The sequence below is a fragment of the Mycteria americana genome, chromosome 1 (assembly GCF_035582795.1).
Source record: "Mycteria americana isolate JAX WOST 10 ecotype Jacksonville Zoo and Gardens chromosome 1, USCA_MyAme_1.0, whole genome shotgun sequence".
NCBI lineage: Eukaryota > Metazoa > Chordata > Aves > Ciconiiformes > Ciconiidae > Mycteria > Mycteria americana.
In genome coordinates, this window is record NC_134365.1 from 199,253,301 (window position 1) to 199,271,980 (window position 18,680).

Sequence of the window (18,680 nt, forward strand, 5' to 3'; positions counted from 1 at the left end):
TCAGTGCAAAGCCAGTGGGAATTATTCAGTATATAATGGATCTACAAGCATTTGAATGTATTCACACGCTACCAAACCATTATCCTCTGATCTACCAGATAGCCAAGTAAAGTTTTCCATGTCAATCTTTGGAACAGATTGAATTCACAGCTAAAGGTTCTAATTTCAAAAGGTGCAAGAAAGAAGAAACCTTAGCTTCTGCTTCTCTTTATACACTGGTGGCCTAAAAACATTTAGGGAACATCTACTCTACTAAAGTGAACAAGGCCAGGTCATAGTCCTCTAGTCATCCCTACTGCTGGATCTAATTTCAGGGTTGGTCCTGCATTGAGCAGGAAGTTGGGCCAAATGAGCTCCGAGGGTATGTTCCTACCCTAAGTCTTTCTGTGATCCCATTCAGCTGTGAGCGTCTCTTTCTTAGCATGGCACTGGGCTCTACTAATAGCTTTGGCCTGTTGTGTTCCAGACAACATCTGGATGCTGTTTGTGGGACTGCATGGGTCATGAACTGGTCCTAATAGGCAGTATGACTGGCAGCATACTGTTTTGGAGGGGAAGACGCTTTAGCCATATGGATATGAACTCTGCTGGGCAACTTGAAGTTTGTGTCTGAAAATAATATATGTTACAGGGATTTTTCAATCCATTTCTTGTCTTAACTAGTACTTCACATTTCAAAACATTAAATAAAACACTGTCTAATTAGTCCTCATAATACTTTGAGAAAAAAAAATTCTAAGTGGAGGACACCTGAACAGCAACTACCAAACTGACATGTGTTTTACGATTTTGGAAACATCTCCAATAAGTGTCAGGTGTCACTCAGTGATAGACCTGTAATTCAGACCCCAGAGTTCTTGGCTCCCAATCCCATTCAAACTATTTCCCTGCCAAAGAATTGTAATTCCCTTAGAAACTGACGTCAAATTTGTGAATTAGTAATAAGTCAAATGGGACCAGAAAAGTAAATTGTTCATTGTTAGACTTTTACATCAACTTTTAACTCTAGTTATACTTTTCTGTTATTTAAAAAAATATATATATTCAGAAATTTTACAAATAGAAAGTGAAGAAAAGTTCTCTGATCCCAATCAGCTTATGATATGGCAGAACTGATTAGCTAAAAAATTAAGTTGAAAGACTATTTCTGACGAGCTATTTACTGCTTAAGTATTAGAAATAGTTTACAGAAGTATTGTATGATGATGTATTTTCCTTACCCCATTTTCGTTTTGTGAAATAGGCATCAGCACTAGGGTCATTGAAGTGTCTGCTCATCATAGTCTCTCCTCCAGCATGAAAATCATATGCAAACACAAGAGCTTAAAAATAGAAACAGGTAACAATTACTAACTCAAGCATATGTAAAAAAAGTCTCAATACATCAGTTGGGAAAAAAAACCAAAAAACTTACAATGTTCTCCAAACGCTTTAGTGGTAAACACTTCACGCAAGGTTACTATATTTGAGTGCTGAATTTTTTTCCACATGTCAACCAATACCATGCACTTTGTGTTAACAAGACGAAAACCTAGAAGAGAACAAAAAGCATGGTTTAAGACATGATGTTTTGGGGGAGAATTTTTTACTTTAACATTTCTTCTGAAACTACTGAAAAGCAACTGGACATTAAAATAGGACTAGCATGCTTAGGAATGCTACTCCTATTGAGACAACTCAATTTTTCTCACCATGTATCCTCCGAAGGCAATATGGCAGGTCATCTTTACTATTTACAGCTTTATAGCATGATGTAATGTACCCAAAATTGCTTGTTTTCTGTATCCGATTGGGCGGTGGCAGTGGTTCCAAAGGAAAGAGACTGTGGTAGCTGTCCACTTCTGCAGGAACTGCTAAAATCAGTTTATACACAGAAACATATTAGGCGTCAGTTGACTTTGAGGAAGTTATTACAGCAGCAGAGAAGATTAAAATGGCTGTCATTAATACAGAAATTCTTTGCACCATCTTTTAGGTGCACGTAAAGTTAAAATTCACTATTTTTGCTTTAATACCAATATATAGGCTCCTGGAAGAAATTCCACAGAGCTAAAACAACTGTCTTCAGAAAAACAGTTACACCAAGTAAAATCAACAGAATAGATGCACAGTTCCATCTCCTATTTTCTCATTTGACTTAAAAATTCACCCTTCTAAATGACCTTTCTTTGGTGGTTTTTTTTCCTGCACAGATTCATAAATAAGCACAAATTTCCATACAGACTTCATACCACTAAGAACCCCGTTTCCATCACAAAAAAAGCAAATCTGAATCTTACATGCTTTAACATACTGGTTTAGGGGGGAGAGAAGGAGGGAGGAAAGTGCTGAAGGTTTACACATCGGATTAAAAGATCACCCTTGCAAGAAGAGATACACTTGCACTTCATCTGGATTAGTAAACCAAACTGCATTTTTTTTTTTATTGTATCATTATCATATTAAACACACATTTGAGAAGTAAGGATACTGCAACCAAAAAAAGTGATCTGTTTAAAGTTGAACACAGTCAATTGTAAATTCTCCAAAAGCCAAATTACAATGAATAGTATATGCTTCTCTTGCCTGACAAGTAGTACAAAGCCTTCTCTGATATACCCACCAATTCACTTTAAAACAAACTAATTTGCTAGTTTACATACAGCCTTTGAAAATATATGCATCCTTTAAAGGAATAAGTACAAAGTAATACAATACTGTTCTTGATGAGGCTTTATTGCCATAATGATTTTTCCTTTCTCAACAATTTTAAGCGTTCCCAACCATTAAGGAGTTTCAAAACAGAAGAGAAGAAAAAGAGAATAGAAGCAAGAAACAAATTTCATATTTCTGAAATACTTCGTATCTGGTTATCCACAGCCCAGGATGATTAAGGCTTCATGAAAAATTAAAAACAGGCGATGTTTTTTACAAGATGTTGTTAATATTGTTGAATACATATGGTTGCAGAACAATATGGTCACAGTTCAGTTTATAAAAAACACTTACCAGGAATATCAGCCTGATCAATCTGGGCCATAGTTATTAAGTGCCTGTTGATCAGTTCCTGAAGAACAAATTAAGTCAAGTTTTGAACAGTATAATTCAGCTCATTATTTTTGAATGTTAACAGTACACTGTCTTTGAAGTACCAGCTACTTGTGCTAAAATAGGGAATTGATGCAAGTGTCTAGGGCAGGGGAGAAGACCACTAGCTTGAAAACATTAATGACAAAATATATAAATTCTTGAAGGAAGGAGCTGCAGAAGACACGTTAGCTAGAGCTAGAGGCACCTACTACACTAAAGCTAAAATAAAAAAGTCACAGCCAGCCCTCAGAGAAGGGCTCATCAAATAACACCTGCATATACTTTCATTTCAGTGAAAGATTTTAAAACTGGATAGGATTACAGCTTAAAGGAATGCTACAATAATGAACTCATGCACACCAAAACAATACACAAGAAGTAAGAATACTTAGCTGAATAGTAAATCATGGCATGCAGATTAGATTGCGGTCAAATATGTTGTAACTTGCCCCCACCCTCTGTTGTACTCCATCCATTATAGACTTGATTTTAAAAATTCTCCACAGGGAAAATTGACTGCACAGATTTTGAGTGGCTATTTTTCTTCTACTATTAGCGATTTTCTAGTTTTTGCCAAGATATGCGATTTTCCTTTAAATTCTCTATCATCTTACCTGTCTAAGCTCATCTGCCATGAAGAAGGAAGGTGCATTTGCTTTTGGCTGCATGTAAGCAACATGAGGTGCAGCTGGATGGTAAATGTGGTAGTTTGGAAATACCTGAAAACAAAACATTAAGAAACAGTTTAAAATCCTTAAGGATAGGGAAAATGAAGAGTTTTGTCGCCCTTTTAGTTTGAACTACTGAACTACGAAGTCTTCATGCACAGTACATGTTACAAATACATTGTCAGATACATTACAATTTCTTTATGTGATATTCACTACTAATGATTTCAAGGCGGGGGGGGAGTGTATGTATGTACATAGTTATTTTAACATTTTTGTAACTGCCTTTTCCCCTCCACTGTAAATGTAAGTTATTTAACCTATCAGGGGAAAAAAAAAAAATCTCAATTTTTGATGTTTTCTCATTATGTATGTATCCACCAAGATATACATAAAATGCTTTCTTTCTACTGCTGTATAATAAAAACGCAAAACTCTACACAGGGGTAAGTTAAAATATAAAAAATTCTCTGGTCCTTAGATGTCAGTGATTTGGGGGAACAATTACAACAATTAAAAGGCCAAATCTTCACACAGAATAAGGGCTTCAGAATGTTAAGAATAATCTCTGTAGTATCAACCAATTCAGCATTTGGAAACTCCATACACTTCTGTATCAAAAGCAAACATACCATTCCTGTGAGAGGTGCTGGAGTTGTATCAGTGTAGAAGTACGTTGTTCCACCCACTGTTTCCTTCTGGATCACCTGGCCAGTAGATGGAGGCTGAGACACAGCATTAGCAACAGAAGCAGAGGCACTAGTAGGCACCATATAGTTTGCTGGGTTAGGAGTATGACTTCTTCTTCGAGGAGCAGGAGATGTATGAGGAGTTATTTTGGGGGAATGAAGAGGAGAAGATCCTGCTGACAGTGACATTCCTTAAAGAAACACAAGGAGGTATTATTCATCAAATCTGCCATCAAAAAAAATTAGCAATTTGAAAAAAAAAATAAAAAAACCAGCCTTCACTACCAGTAATATTCTGAGCAGGTGAGATGCTTAAGGATTGCTACATCTATATGAAAAGTTAAGAGGTAAAACATTAAGAACAAGAGTGAACAGATACATTTTCCCAAAAATCTTTGCTTAGTTCAGAGAGAAAGGGCTTGGGAACTTATGATCTACAAATGAAGAACTGGAATGAAAGACATAAAAGTAGTAGAAATGGTGAGACGAATTAAATTAATGCTGTGTCTAGAAGAGAGTTTAATAAAACTGCAAAAAGATAAAATATTAATGACTATATGGTAAGTGAATGTTTACATAAGTTACATGAGCAGTCAATGGAGTTTGTCAAGCTCTAACTCACTTCACCTAGTTACAGGTGTACCTTTTACTAGAATCAACTCCACAGCTATGAATGAGTATTAGCGTTAGATCTCCAGTAACTACAGCACACAAATAAGCACTACACAATACACTACTTTTAATAATTTCAGGGGAGAAATTACCTATTTTCCTATAATTATTATATTCAAAAATCATCCTCCAAAAGATCTATTTGATATGTAAAGATAGGTAACTTCTCAGAATAGGAAGTCTGTTAGGCATTCATGCTGAGATTTTAAAATTTATTTTAAATTATTTTATTGACTGGTGTTCACCCTCAACATTAGACAGGCAACTCAACTGAAACTTGAGAAGCTCAGCTTCTAAACAGAGTGCATTAGTGGGAAAAAACAAGGGCAACTTTTTTGCATACACGCTTTCTAGTTACCAAGAACTAGTTTAGTTACTTCAAGAGTCATTGTACGCAGAATTCTCAGACATGCTTATTTATAAAAGTTTAGATATCAAAGAAACCTTCCGGGGTGAGGAAGATATTACCCTTCAGAAAACTCCTAGTATTACTAGTAGAAGATCCTAGATATCTAGGTATTCAGATTAATACAAAGGAGAGCATCTATGAAACTTATTGTTGCTCAGTTCAGATTGGGATGCACTTTCTCCTCTTTAACAGTCAGAACTGTATTAGTCACACTAAATTCTTTTTTTGAAAGGATACAAGATACACAACTTTTATCTTTAATGCTCTATGGACAGTAGAGAATTCTTCTTTAATTAAGAATTCAGTTAGTTGGTACTCAGACATTTGCTTAAAATTACTTTCATTTATAAGCTCTGGTAACCAGTAATTTAAGCAAATATATGAGTAACAAAAACAAGAGCAACTTTTTTTTGCAAACACACTTTTTAGTTACCAAAAGCTAGTTTAGTTACTTCAATCAAGAGTTATTGTATGCAGAGTTCTCAATATGCATCATCAGTAACGTGTAGGAGTGTTTATACACTCGTGTCTTGCCTCTACAGGAGTTGCATCCCTCCTACATTTACTTTTTTTTTTTTTAAACAAACCACAAAAGCAAATAACAATTTTAGTATTAACAGCTTAATCAGTAGTTGGGGAAAAATTATTTTGAAGCTATATTATTCTAATGATATTAACAGAATATTTGTAACCTTTCATTTAGCTTCAATCATTTACTTTTGTGATGTCTCAAAAACTATGCATATTAATTCAGCCCAATTATTCCTTTTGTTCTTGAAAAGTGAATAGCTCCAACAAAATAAACAAGATTTTTTTAATGTAAACCATAAGAAAATCTTAATCCTTTCTCTTTAGTTGGGTCTCTTCAGACATTTATCTTTTTATAAAATATCAAAATATAAAATACAAGAATATGAAAATTATAAAAGTATAAAGTGTAGACTTTTCTGGGCCAGAAATTTTCTTTATATTAATACGTGTACATATGTGTGTACACACACCTTATAGATAAGCAATACTGTGGAATAATTGCTTGCTGATTAGTGTATTAACTTAATAAAATGTGAATTATAATAGGCACTTCTGAACATTTAATTTTTAAAGTGTTTCTGAATGGTAACATAAGTAGTCTCCTAAAAATCTGTTTACAAATGAACTGTATGACTGTAAAACATTATGCATTGTGATAGTACTGGTTTATGCTACAAAAGAAAGTTACCATTAAGGCAAAAGTTGCCTTGAGTGGCTAACACTTAAATATTTCAATAGTACTGTATAGATGGTTACATTAAAAAAAAAAAAAAAAGACTAAAACATGAATGCATTCTTAATCCACTGTAGGAAGAGAGCAATTTCAAAGGAAACTATGTATTACTATTAAAATTTGAAGGATGGCTAATTAAAATGGCAATAAAACTGAAGCAGCTCCACAATTTGTGTCTATGATGTTCACGGGATTCTCTTCATCTAAGGAAAGTTATTGATTTTTCACTTTATTCCAATAAAACATAGTATGAACTGAAGTCCTTGCAAGCATGTAATCTCTAACCAGATAGAAAGAACTGGATTCAAGAAACTTTTTTTTTCCCCCCAATAAAACATTCAACTGTAGGAACCAGGAAAAAACCCAGCATCCTTCATATATACTAATGAAAAATTAACCAAAGATTTCTATACTTTAAAATAAAAACTGTACGTACAAGACACAGTATACTGTAAATCTCATCTTAGAAATGGAAATGATGACTTGCAACCTTGCTGAAATTGTATTGTGACCTTCTACTGAAAGTTTCTCAGAAAAGAAGAAAAAAAAAAATCTATCACTAGCGGTTCTTACTGATACAATTTCAAACAATTTCCACTGTAAGATTTACTTTTTAAAAAATCTATTCCTGCCAAAGAATAGTTATAAATATAAATCCTTAATGGTTTTGCTTGGGTATTAATGCAAGATTGAAAGAAAAGCAAGACAGTCAGAGTTACACAAATCCTTTCAAATGCCGTTCCAGCCTCAGTTAGATCTGATTTTGTAAGGACATTGAGAGTCCAATGAAAATCATCCGGTGGGAAGAACATACAGGCTTCTCATTTGCCAATATACATAGTAAGTTCAAGATATGAAAGAAGCTTGACTACAGTTTGGTTTTATACTACTAGAACAATATACTATAAGTTACAAGAAATTTGCTGCTAGTGCTGCAGTGGGTACCAACAGGCTGAGGCAGCAAATATTCAAGATGATAGATTCTTCTGAGACACCTGCATTAAATTCTGCAGAGTCTAAATAAATAAGTATTAATTATTAGAAGTCCAATATCACGTAAAAAAGAAAAACTTTTAGTACAGTGAAACTGATGCATAGCTAAGTACTTACAGAAGCAAATAATTGGGTGCACAAACTCAAGCAGGTCTCACCAACTTCATTAGTATTTCAATCAGTTAAAACCTTACCAATATTAATATTTAACCACAACAAAATAGAATTAGAGGAAAATAAAGGCAAATGGCTGTATTGAGGTGAACATACATTCCTACTGATTCATACTGAAAGAAAAAGATGTACTGAACATATGATAGTAACAATGTGGTAAATATGGAACCACCCCTCACAGAATCAGACATGCTGTTTTCAGTAGCGCAATTTATATAAAAACTTATTCACTTAAAGGCCAAAGAAAAAAATGGGGTTTGAATAATCTAATTTTTTTTAATATAGATATATATAATCATATCAGTAATCCTGACCAAAAAAAAAACCCACACACATTTTTAAGCTTTCTCTATGAGACAGTTTAGTGTTCCCCTATATTAAAATGCCAACAGGAGTACTAAGACAAACACCAAAAAGCCTGCTTCAAATTGTCCTTCCTGAGACTTATCTACTAGTAAAGGTGGTTCTCCATTCCTTGTCTCAGTGATTCTTAATATCGTCCATGAAGAAGTTAAATACTATCTTGAAAAGTAAACTGCAAGGAGAAAGAGCTTCTTTCACTTCACAATTACTTACATCTAAAAAATAGTGTCATGGTATACAGCTGTCATGGTATCGTACCAGCATGGAAACGGTTGCGGAATTTGAAGGTCTTTTCACAACATTCACAGTGACTGTACAGGCTACCTACACATACCTGGAGCTCCTGTTGCTATTCTCATTTTAGGTACAGAAAGAGGTCATATTTACATATCCCTCTTTGTTATATTTTCACTTCTCGCATTGTTTTTTATTTTTGAAGTTTCATTCTGACTGAGGAAAGGGAAGTGGTAGACTTTGAAATTCATTTGAGACAGTGCTCAAAGATATTTTATAAGATTAAGGCTTCTAATACAGCTTTGTAGCACGCAATGTATTTGAATTAAAAGCTAGGTTGTATTTTGAACCTGAGAATTCATACAGATAAACAGGATCAAAGAAAGGGCATCAAGCATGAACTCTCATTAAGGACTCAGTGTCTACAGTTTTTTGGATTCAATGGAAGTTTACAACTTAATGAAGCAGGATTTCATTAAGCTCACCTGTATACAAATCAGCTGGCCCACAACATAAATACTTTTTAAAAAAACAGAGGAATCCAATAAGTGTTCTATACGTACTTTCTTACCTTGCCTACAAATCTACTCACCTACAACCACATACCTACACCTCTAAGGCTCATAACACATTCAGAGGTCAAAAATTAAGCATTTACCATTTTATTACTATAATGTTTTGTACTTTGCAGATACTCTAGACTACTAGGTACATTTTGAGAAATGACTAAATGAAGTAAATACTGAAACCAGACTATTTCGATAAGTTATTTCAAGCAGCATCCTTAAATTCACTATATATTTCTTTTTATTTTAAGTGCCCTATCAGGTCATTAGCATTATAGCTGTGTATTTCCAAGTTAATTAAATCTGCTTAATTCCCTAAACAACTTTGGAGTCATAAGTTCTTTCTCCTCAATTTTATTTGGGATAAAACTAATTTTACAGTCTCTTTGTCTTCTTCCTCTCTTGTATTATTCTGGCATGGCTGTGGAACTTTCTCAGCAGAATGGCTGCACCATACTTGATACAGGAGGTCAGAACAAGCTCTCAGTGCCTTAGGCCACTCAAACCACCTCAGCTGAAAGTGCTCCATTTCCAGCTGAGGTCATCATCTCAGAGCCACACTCTCGTAGCCTGTCATGAATGGAGACGTGTCCACTGGACACAAGCATATCACCTTCATGCTCCCGGCTCCTAAGCCTGCAGGTTCAGACTGGCAGCAGAAATGCGATCTCTTACATTCTGCATAAGCTCAGAGCCTGTCTTGGACCAAATACAGAAGCAACAGCAATTTGCTGTCATTTCCATCGATGACAAAGGCATCACTCTCTAGCTACAACCTAGCTTAAGCAAACCCAAGCCAAAGATTTTCTCTGCAAGGAGCTATACATCTGTTCTGTCTCAAGTTTAACACAGCAATGATGTCTTACCACTTCGACGACATTCATGAATTTCTTTCATATGCTTTGCTGGGTATTTTAATGGCCCTATTACTCTGAAACCGCTACACAGAACTGGATAAGCTAAGCTTGTTAGCAAAAGTACTATTTGCATATTGTGAACAACTCACTAAATTTCCCATACAAATTATAAACAGGATGTGTTTGCTAGCAAGGGAATGGAAGGAGCAAAAATAGGGTATTATCCAGGGGAGCTTAAGGAACAAAGGTCTGGAGAGGGTGAAGGAGATATGTTCAAAGCTCTTCAATAGGACAATTTTCTCCAGCTATTTGTGTAAGTTGCATTTTATCTCACTATTTTTTCATGTTCTATTAAAGGCTACCAAGATGAAGACTGATTCTGTGTTGAGATTATGCTAGAAAGCACTTATCTAAGTAAACACACATGTAAAAGTAGGAGTAACCTTCTTCCATGCTACACCCTAATGGATGTGTCAGGTGTGGATACAAGTCATCTATTAAAGTATGTTAGATTTAAGTTGTCATTTTTTCCAGCATTTCTGCAGCACTGTTGATAAGACAGGCAGAACAAATATTTGCCACAGACAATCAATTTTGTGAACAGTTATCTATGAAATACTAGATGTCAAAAGTGATCTTGATTTGCACCTACCTTTAGGGAAATCTCAGAAATCAGAGATGTAAAAGAACTTAATTTTTTCCATCCTCAAGAGGGAAATCAAAGGATTATTCTCATCATTTACCTACTTTGTTATGGGTGAATTAAACTATGGAACTTTTAACAAATTATTCCTACTACTTTTCCTTATTTCTTATGAAATATTAATTTCTTCCAGTACCCTGTAAACTACTATAAGCAATCTTAATCTCGTGCAAATGCTTGTTATCTTACACATGTTCCCTGAAAGCTACTCTACGGAAGAATATACACCATTTAACTGGAAGGAGACTTGTCTTTATTTAAAGAAAAATGCTTACAAACTCTTTACATGGGTTTCACTTGAATTTGTTTTCATTTATTGAAAGCTAATAAATCCCAACAATAATTTTTAATGACAATTTCATACCATTTAAATATTTTTTTATCCTGTTATCCCATATAACCTATATGATGGAGTTTCCCCACACATAAATACTGCTTTCTTATTTAAGAGCCTAATCTTTTAGAAAAAGCACCTCCTAACACCTTGAGGAACAGAAGTTTTTGTGGATGTATACGATTGACAGATAAACCATTTAAATAAAAATAAATGTCTATGAGTATTATTTACACATGACATTTAGGTTAGAGAATTTTGCACTCAGTGTAGAGAAAGAAGCTTCTAGAGAAGTTAAGAGCACCCAACCCAGATCTCTACTCTGAACTATATTATCTTTTTAATTCTACAGGAAGAGAAAGGAAACAAGCCAACTTTGCCTGAAGTTAGCTCTTGTGAATACTCCCCCATCCCTCTCATCCATAAACAATAGTATTTGATCCTAGATAGATGCCAACGCTGAAAACTATGTTTCTAGGAGCTCAAATTGTTGTACGAACTTCTTTGATCAGTGTTACTTATCCTTTCAAGTATTACTTACAGATAGTAAAGAAACTGGACTGTGAAGGATCCCTCCGAGATCCCTCTGGACACTTTCCAAAAGTAGATCATTTTACTGTATTCTATTTAATCCTTTATACACTTTTCAATCCAGGTAACAAGGCTGAGAAGCATATAAACACAACAGTTTTCCAATAAGACTGGACAGCACAATATAGTATGAATCACAGTACTGCAACATGTTCATTTGGTCAGCAGAAGCATAAATCACTTTCCCAGCCTGTTCCGATGGTTATAACACGCAAGCTAAGTGCTGTTTTCTTTCAGCACAGGTACTGAAATTTATCCCCTGGCATCAGGAAAGACTGAAGTTCAGTTTAATGGATAGTAATTGCCAATACTGGTTTAAAAAAACCCAAACATTTCTAAAATTTTCCCCTCTGCCTTTTGGCAGCTACCTAACGCTTCTTGTCCGTTGCAAGAGATTGCCAAAGGTTTAGGTATGTACAGAAACCTGCTAAAGGATCTGCAGTGTGTAATATCCAGATGTCCTGATGGTTGTATCTTAAAACTATTGTGTTTTATTTAAAAAAAAAATTGGAATTAAGCTAACTTTTTAAGGTCAGAAGTCCAAAAGATGCATGAAGAGCTTGAACTTTTTAAGTGAAAAAAAAAAAAAATCTTGTCATTCAGAATTGTATAACCGCATGGAACACATTTCAGTAAGAGTGTTAAACATGGGAAATAATCATAAATTGGTCTTAAAAGTGAAACTACATATGACATACAATAACAATTAACACTACTTTGCAAGGCAAATTATTTTAGGATAAGCTTATATTCTACTTTTGGTTTTTCGAGATTTTTAAGTCCTCATATATACTCATTAACATCGAAAATAATTACTTCTAGATTACATACTCTAGGAACAAATCAGAAGAGCAGATCAATGTGTGGTAATCAGAGCACAGATTCATTGTAGACTGCAGTGCATTTCTAGACTAGGGGGAGTTTAAACCATCTTCAGGTACTGCTCTGGCAAGGACCGCATAGAGCACAGCATGCGATAACTCAGCACCCCTTTTCCCCAAAAAGGGCAGAGTAAAAGTTTGGCTGAGTTAATTTTAGTGCTGCTGTGGTTAAACAGATTTCACAGCCTGCAGTGTGATTTCCATACTAGTGGAAGATAAATCCCAAGTTCCTGCACTTTTATATGCTTGAAGACTGTCTTCAAATTAAGAGCTAAAGCAGGAGGTGGCTACATTTATACCTGATAAACCTGATCACTCTCTATACATGGTTATGTTCGACATTCAGTTAAAAGAAGCAACTTGTACTGAAAATCATTACTCTCAACTTACCTGGTGCTAGCCCAGCAGTAGCAGGACTTCCCATGGAGGGGTGAGAGAACAAGGCTTGAGAGAAGGCAGACATACTTGACTGGGATACATTACTCAGCCTGGAGGTTGATCCTCCTTTAGGAATAAACTCACTTGCAGAAGGATTTGGTGTCTGTTTAAAAACAAGCGTAAATTAAATGTTTATTTTAAATGTGAAGATATGGACAGTGCCTATTTGGTAGAAAATACTTTTTAGGCAAGCCTACTGAGTGCAGAGGATATTTTTAAGTTACATACAGCTTGCTGAAAGAACAGCAGATACTGGAAGCTGGTCTGCACGAGCAAATTTAAACATGTTTCTAGCTTACATCTGAAGTAGCATTAGCAAGCTTTCCATATGAACAGCTGATGTATGAGTTCATACAAACACTCTGCAAAAGGCTTTCCATAAGCATTACATTATAAAGTTGGAGAACAGACTTGACACTGAGAAAGCCTTGCCACTGCTGCACAGACTGTTCCTACAGGACTTTGGAGATTTCATCTCAAACTAAGTAGCAGTTTCAAATTAAAGCAGTAAAAATGATTCCTACTAAAGAAGTCATCCCTGCTTCTATTTCAAATAGTGCTGTATGTTCCTTTTCTGTGACATTAACTCCTGGTATAACCTATCCCATTTATGTAGCACCTTTAATAGCGAGGTTTAATTTAGTACCACAGAAACAAATAGCAGCAGAATGACCAAACATTCAGTATTTATTAGTACATAAAACGTATCACACAACCAACTTTTAATTTCTATTAAAATCTATGCACAGGGTTTTGTAGTTGGGAGGGGGCAGTGTTTTGGGGTAGGGAGGGTTAGAAAAAGAAAATCCTGATTAGAGCTCAAAAGGCAAAAAGATTATTGGACAGCCAATTACAAAAATACATTAGTGGAAGAAAAAAGAAATTAAGCCAAGAAATAAAACCAGTTATTACATGAATACATGGAAAAGCTTGAAGATTATTAACTGTCAAAGTTAAGTTTATTAAGTAATCTTCAGAGTACCTCTCAAAAGTGTCTAAACAAAAGAGGTAAAATGAGAAGATAGTAACAACTTCCAATAGACTAAGGATACTGTTAAGATAATCCATAATGTTTTTTTTAAAGCAAATTACATTGGATCACTTTGGTTTTAGGCAGTTTTAAAATGACCAGATATACCAACTGTTAGTTAAATTACCAATATTGATTGTTACCAATATGAATAAAGTGGCATCAGAGAAGTTAAGTTAGTGCCAAATTAGAAAAGAAGTGTGGTTACAAAACACTAATTTACACAGTGAAGAAAAGTATTTGAAGATTATTCTTTTTTGTGTTAATTTGTTTTTAATATCTTTATTTGAATACTTCAGACAAATACCATAGTATTAATGTAGTTCAAAGCACTGGAAAAGAAAAAGGATTCCAAAAGCTGTAAAATTAAAGACAATGCTTGGGTTTAAAAAGCAAATAGTAAGAATATTCCGCCTTTAATCACACAGTAAATTTTAACCTCTAACCACCTGATGATTACATATTGTACATATTAGTTACATATTAATCATGTTACATTAGTCATGTGCATGTGTGTGAATATTCAAAGAACAGCTATAACCAAATATGTAGACTGGTGAAGTAAAACAGATTTACATGGGTAAAAAGTTCATAAGAATCTTAAAACTCTTCAATCGCATTTAGTTAAGGAAAACTTGCTAAGGTATACACTAATGCAGCAAAACAAATGGTAAGTTGCATTATACAGACTGAAAACAAATAACTGGTACATTTAAACTCAAAAGGTAATATTCTAGACTTATCTGAATTTTAGGTACAAGAATAACTAAGAGAGTGGTGTTCCTCTAGATAAACTCTGGCATGCAACAATTCAGCCAAATCTGCACTGAAACTGAAGGAAATGACAAAGGTGGTAAAGAGCCAAGTAGAATTTGTCCAAATAGTGATACAGCTGAAAAGCCACCATCAACCAAAACAACCAGGAGAGCAAGGGACAGAATTTGTAGCACCTTGCTAAAAGCATGTAATTTCAAAGAACTACATGAGATCCACGTTTTTCCATTGCTAAAACTAGCCGTTACACATCCACAGATCTACCACACCTAAATACTGTGTCAGCTTGGCAACAAGGACAGGACATAGCAAAAAAATTGAAGCATGCAAGTGGAGAGAAAGACACCTTCTGGAAGATAACCTCAGCCTTTCCTAGAGCAACTGAGAGTGTTCCCAAAATCCCATCCATACCATTCTGGCTAAACTCTTACCACTTTCACCAACTGATTCAATCAATGCCTACAGAACAGGGCTGCTTTTTATTTCTAAATGCATTCTGCAAGTTTTCATAGGCCAGTTTTGGTCTCTAGAAGTTACTTAAATATCCATCATCATTTTAAAATGAAGCTGCTTGAGAGCTCCACTTTAACTGGTAGGTGGTTTAGTTTCTCCAAGTGAGAGTGTCAAACCCAGGAATCTGCTAGAGCAGTTTGGGTTTCTGCTGTAGAATTACAAACATCAGTGGGTCAAGCCTGATGGAAATTCGGTTTTCATTCCATTTTTAGGTGTCACAATTCAGGATCAGAATCAAAGCCTGATAAGATTAAGTTGTTTCTATATAACTTAAATTAAAGCATTTTATATGAGTAAACAGCTTGATTTGCACAGCTAGACCCTTTACTTAAAAAGCCTGTTCTACTTCTCTGATGTTACAAACATGAAGCTGTAATCCAAGACTTTCCCCATTGGTAAAAGTGATTTAAATTTTGGTTCCAATTTTAAAAGACCTTTCCACATTCAAGCTGTTTTCTAAATACAGAAAAATACCTGAGCTCTACAGCCACCAGCCAGAATAAACTAATCATAAACTACTACAACAAAATTTAATAATTTGTGGTCAAAACTAGTTAATACTTTGTCAGAAAATTTGAAGCTTAAGCTCCAGGCCACGTTTAAAAACATTACACCTATGTGAAGCTGCAGTTCTTAAAAACATTTCTACAAGCACACAAGTTTTCATCTGAAGTCAAACACTAATTTTTCTGCATACACTTTGCTTCCAACAAAATAATTAAAACACACTCATCGCATGTAGGCTAGAGTAAGTGACTAGACTAAGTGAGGGAATGAAATATCACTATTACTTCTTTAATATTTAATCCTTTCATTATTTTTCAAACTTTTTCAAACCTATTCTCCACCAATGTGCATGCAAATATGCCAAAATTAGGAAGCTACATTCTTAACGGCCAATGACTCAAATAGTTATGTTCCTCGTCTGCAAAAATATCCTACTTTCACTCTGGCAACTCATAACACAACGTGTAAATTCCAGTGCTAGTTTTACATTTTGATCAATGGTAAGCTTGAAAATCTGTCTAAAAGGGGACTATGCTTTAAAATCCTACAGGGTATTTTTACAGTTTTTCTGTTAGAATCTTACCAAACTTCCCAAAATGAAGTTGAGCAAAAAAAGTTTAATTTTGATAAGAATGAAAATAATCTATATCTAATTAGTGAAAAACATTTTCTTCATCCTGTATTATGTTTAAATTTCCTACAAGCACAAATTTAAAACAAATTTCACTTAATTAGTCATTAATTCCTCATCTCAAAGTAACTTATCCATGCTAGACCAGGCTTAAAATTTTAAATCTGAGTAAATCAGGATTGATAAAAAAAGGTAGAGAAAACAGGCATTGAAGACTTTTATTAAACCTTGGGAGTAATTAAAAGAATGGAGATGCAAGAAATACTTAGAGGACATGTAATGAATTATGCAATACTGTGATGTTAAAAACAAAAGCAGCAAATGTACTTTCTAAAGCCCGAACAAGAAACACAAAGCCAGCTAGCACTGTCTGGACTATGCAAACTACTCACTCTATTTTCAGTTTCAAATGCAAATGTCCTTTAAAAAGGCACATACAAAATTATTTCAAAACATGAATGAATATGTTTTCAACAAAGAGCATTAAACAAACAAGTACAGCTTTATCAGCTGTGTTAGATTTTCCCAGAAACCCACCTAAGTAACTTCCAACTCATAACATTTATTAAAATTACCACCATTCCTTTTTCCTCTCAACCTGGCCAGTTTAAGTCTCATGCCCCTTCTTCCAGTATATTCATAAAAATACTGTCAGACTAAAGCAGGGAAGCAACTTCACTAGGCATTATTTGAATTAATACCTGCATCATGCATTCTTACCAGAATGATTCCATGAAGAAATTTCACAAAAATATCCTATTTTCAGATTCTTTATATCTGTACTCTCTCAGAGAGAGAAGAGCCTCTTTTCAGTCACCTTTGCAAAGAAACTTCCAAAGACAGACCACAAAACTGAGTCCATCCACAGCTCCACATACAAAAGCCTTCTATACTTCCGTACAACAGAGAGTGCAAAATGTTACAAAACACATACAAATACATTCCAAACGAAGGCTGAATTTAGTCACAATGCAATTAGTAAGGATGGTACCACAAGAAAAGTAAAAATGGGGGAGGAGGACTATAAAGCAACTCATTTCTGTCACCATTCAGCACAGAGTTTTTGTTTGGTGGCTTTTATGCTTTTAAAGATATAAAAGGAAATACAATCAAAATACAGTGTGGAGGGGAAGAAACAAACATTTTGTGGGTACCACCAAAAAACAATTCAAGGCTCCTTAAAGGAAGGTGCAGATGAAAGTAAAGAGCAAGCCAAGGATCTCAGCTGAAGACCACTGCTGGGAGGACTGCACAGCAGCATGCAGTATTACTGTATGTTGAGGAGCTGCACAAATCAACAGATTTCCATAGCCCAGAAAATGAAAATTCCTGTTTCGTCAGCTATTGATTTCAATACATAGGCTTTTTTCTCTATGTTCCTCAGTAATAAACTCCTATGGCCCCACTGCTGCATTCATTCATAAATGAATCCTCAAAGCACCATGGAGTACTGAAGTACGCTGTAATACAGGCATGTACAAGTTTTGGAGCCTTTGGAAGGTCATGCAGGGATTCCACAGGAGTACTGGAAAACACCCTTCTCTCTCTCTCTCATTTCCAGTTCAGCATTTCATGACACAACACAGAGCTGTACAGCAGCAGCAGCAAAACCACCACCTCTGCTTCAGTGGCTGTAACACTACTCCGTTACGTTGGTCCTGGCTCCACATTCTACCAAAGCCCAACGCTAGCCACCTAAAGCAAAAAGTAGGCCGATTTCATTTTATTTCGGAAGAATATGCTAATGTACTTACCATGCTAAAAACTGGATACAAGCCTTTTTGTTCTCTTTTTACGTTCTCCTTCACCTCCAAATTCATGCTGATCTGTTCTGACATCCCAAATTGCATAAGCCTGTAATGGTTACAGAAAACCACCACTAAACTACACCCGTGCTATAAGCAGGGCAGTCCTCTAGCAGTCTATTTTTGGCATAGTTTTCAGAATATCTCTTAGGAATCCAAAAACATGCAAAAGTGTTGCTTTTTTAATGTGTGGTTATTTTTTGTTGTTTTGGGGGGGTTCTTTGTTGTTGTTTTATAATGGACAGATGTGCCATATAAGGAGCTTCACTTTATGTAGAGAGCATCGCCGCAATCCCTCTGTTTCCAGGAGGATTCCTTGTTAACTATGACATCAGGGAAGGACACATTCTGGGGTGTCAGAGCAGCCCAGCAGACACTGGAGGTCACCAAGGGCTTCAAAGCAAGTCTCTTTCCCCCCCACTATTGAATTTGTGCACCATGCTTCCTTATTGCAATTACTGTGACAAGTCATCACATCATCCATACAATAAGCTCTAATAAATTTCATCAACATT

The 18,680-nt window shown here is 35.2% G+C and overlaps 1 protein-coding gene across 6 annotated transcripts in view; it reads right to left on the reverse strand.

Moving 5' to 3' along the window:
- Positions 1-18,680, reverse strand: part of PAN3 (poly(A) specific ribonuclease subunit PAN3) — an 84,028-nt gene that overhangs the window by 24,367 nt on the left and 40,981 nt on the right. For 5 of the 6 annotated variants that reach the window (XM_075490828.1, XM_075490827.1, XM_075490824.1 and 2 more), the window contains 7 exons: positions 12,858-13,008; positions 4,370-4,617; positions 3,684-3,788; positions 2,989-3,046; positions 1,692-1,853; positions 1,415-1,531; positions 1,221-1,322 (listed from right to left, as the gene is read on the reverse strand). In XM_075490828.1, the coding sequence (XP_075346943.1) occupies positions 1,221-1,322; positions 1,415-1,531; positions 1,692-1,853; positions 2,989-3,046; positions 3,684-3,788; positions 4,370-4,617; positions 12,858-13,008 (943 nt within the window). The remainder of the gene's footprint in view (positions 1-1,220; positions 1,323-1,414; positions 1,532-1,691; positions 1,854-2,988; positions 3,047-3,683; positions 3,789-4,369; positions 4,618-12,857; positions 13,009-18,680) is intronic. The other variant, XM_075490825.1, reaches the window with a different exon arrangement.